This window comes from Volvox carteri (genome assembly GCF_000143455.1).
Source record: "Volvox carteri f. nagariensis unplaced genomic scaffold VOLCAscaffold_11, whole genome shotgun sequence".
NCBI lineage: Eukaryota > Viridiplantae > Chlorophyta > Chlorophyceae > Chlamydomonadales > Volvocaceae > Volvox > Volvox carteri.
In genome coordinates this window covers 92,689-95,555 of record NW_003307554.1, presented here as the reverse complement: position 1 = coordinate 95,555, position 2,867 = coordinate 92,689, and the positions used below count along the sequence as shown (strand labels likewise).

At 60.1% G+C, this 2,867-nt stretch overlaps 1 protein-coding gene across 1 annotated transcript in view; it reads left to right on the top strand.

Moving 5' to 3' along the window:
- The window catches only part of VOLCADRAFT_88986 (uncharacterized protein), a gene marked incomplete at both ends in the record, with an annotated part of 15,447 nt that overhangs the window by 1,542 nt on the left and 11,038 nt on the right, over window positions 1–2,867 (top strand). The window contains 2 exons of the mRNA XM_002948726.1: window positions 208–932; window positions 1,029–2,638. Coding sequence (XP_002948772.1) covers window positions 208–932; window positions 1,029–2,638 — 2,335 coding nt within the window. The remainder of the gene's footprint in view (window positions 1–207; window positions 933–1,028; window positions 2,639–2,867) is intronic.

The following is a 2,867-nucleotide window of genomic DNA, read 5'->3' as shown; positions in this document are numbered from 1 at the left end:
GTACGGAGGGTGCCACGGGCGCAGTTCAGCGGTAACTTGATGCTGCTTGCCCGAATGTATGATATCAGCGTGCGGCAGCAAAGCATGGCGCAGGTAGGAGTGGCCCTGCGCATGCGACCACGGCTGGGTGGAGCAGCGGCACTAGTACCACGGGATGTGGTACGTACCATGGCAGACATCTTGGCACTACCGTACCGTCATGCGCAGCGACGGCACCAGCTGTCGCAACAGTCACCCGTGGTGCGTGCCCTCCTGGATGGCGCACGCGCCAGCCTGCTACGAATCGACCTTACGGATGCCTACTACAACGGTGCAAAAGCCACGATGCGTGCGGCTGCCCTCACTATTGGCTGGCCGCCATTGTTCTTCAATCTGAACCCGGCGGACATGCACGCTAGCTGTGCCGTTGTAGCCTCCGGTCAGGTCATAGATTTTGATGACGCCGGGCGTCCGACCCATATCAGCAGCACGGTGGAAAAGTGGCGCCGCGTCAAAGAAGACCCGCACAGCTGTGCGGCGCTGCTCATCGCCACCAAAGAGGTGTTGGTGGAACACCTGTTTGGCTTCACGCCTGGAGCAATGCGACAAACTGACCCCAACTGTTTCTGTGGGGTCGTATTTGAGGTAGTCGTCAAAATCGAGCAGAGCGGACGATTGGCACTACACCTGCACGGAGTCGCACACCTCCAGTACTTCGCGCTGGACAACCTCCAAGCGTTATTCTGCGGTCCGAATTGCCGAGCTCTGGCGCTTGCATACGCGTTGTGCGAAATGTGGTACCCCTCGCCGTACTATGCTCCGACACCGACCAATGAAATGCAGCCTCTCGTCATGGGTATGTCTAATACGGAAGCGCAGCAACACGGCTTGTCCGTGCCAGAAGTACAGGCAAATTGCCCACCTGCCGCGTACGACTTTGAATGCCTGGCAGGGTGTGCAAACGGCGGACTACCACCTCCATCCCGGCACTGCGCCTGCCGTGCCCATCATGCTGCCGCCATACGCAGCACCCTCACCCACACCCACAGTTCAACATGCAAGCGGCACGGCTGCCGTGGCACCGACGACAGCTGCGGCATGGCCTTTCCCCGATTTATCCGCACAGCTTTCCAGTGGGTCGGTACCACCGGTCTATTTTTGCTGCCCCGCCTCGCATCCAACCTGGTGCCGCACATGCCTGCGATTGCTCTGGCCTTCGGATGCAACCATCTGATGTCCCTGGCCTGCGAAGTCGACCGGGATTACACGGCTGACATCGCCGCCCAACTAGCGCGTCCCATCAACGAACGCGGCGACTGCCCCCTCCTACAACCCACCATTGATCGCGCCCGTGACGCTGCGTACTACAGCTCCAAGTACACTGCGAAGACAATCGAACGCAGCCAGGCGCACCTCACATGTACCGCCGTAGGGCGTGTACAGGACTTCATGATGGCAGGTCACCAACCCAGTGCCACTGGTCATGAACCCAGCGTGTTCGGCAACCTGTGTACCGCGGTGCATCGCATGACGGCTACCATCACGGCCGGCATGGCACTGGTTGCTTTCAAACTATCGGGCCACGACACGTTCCAAGCAACCTACAAACGCAACTACCTGGCGACAGGCGCCTTCACTGCACTGGCATCCGATTCCGCTGTGGAACCAGAAGACGCGGAAACCGGCGTGGAGCTTGTAGAGGCGGACGAACATGGCGACTACACCCTCGCCAACGTTGTGCAAAACTACACGCAACGTGGTGTGGAGCTGAGCGGCTTGGACTGCAGCGCTTACACCATCGCATCCAACTTCGAGGTGAAACGTGTAACACCCGCGCAACACCCTCATGCTGCCGTCCTTGGCGCTCAAACCCACGCCGTACCTGGCCGCCGCAAACGCAAGGTCCCTGGCGCCGCCATTACCCCTATGACTGACGCACCTCGCGCTCCATCTGGCAACCAGCCCGACACTCCATTGACGTCCCCTGCACCAGCCGGCCCATCCGTGGAACAGCTGCCCACTAACCCAACGTCAACCATACCTCCCAAGAATGTGGCCTTCCAACCAACGCACCCCCTATATCTGACGCACGTACTTCATCGCCTAGCGCAACCAAGGTACGTTGTGTTGGGTGGCAAACTGCCCCGTCGCCCGCAAGCAGAAAGCACCACCGCAGCCGCCACCGCCTACTATGCGTTCGTTTTAGGAGTCTTTAAGGCCCACCGTGGCCAACCAGTGGCTGCCGATCAGACAGTGAAAGAGGCGTACGACGCATGGTGGATGGACCTGGGAACCACTGAGACTGGCCGATCATACAGAGCCTGTATCAGCGTCCTACTAGACAACATCGAAGCAGAACACATCGCCGGCGCCCGACGTCAAGCCGATTACAACTTGCGACGTCGCCTACGCCGTACTGCCGCTGCAAACGCCGGTCTGGCTCCCGAAAACAGTTCCAGCGACCCAGACGATGAAGACCCAGAAGCTGCACGACGCCATCTCGAACCCGATCCTACCACACAGCCGCCGCAAGACGCCCAGGTCGAACGGTATGACTTTGTGCCAGGCCAAGGCGACCCGACGATGGGGATCAACCTACCCGACATCGCCCTAACGGACCTATACGACCGCACCACGGTGGAAGGCCTCTACGCCTACGGTGCAGCTCGCCGTTGCCGTGTACTTCCTCTCCCTGATGCACTCGGCGCGAACACCAACCCCTTCATTCGCCGTGTACGGGCCACTGACGTCGCGCTGCTAAGTGAAGCTTCTAAGCGCCTGAAGCGCTATCTAGTCGTCTCTGAAGGCACCACAACCACGCCGACCACCACTGAACGGACACCCCGTCTGCAATTGGATCGCCGCCCCGGCTACCCACTCATAGCGGT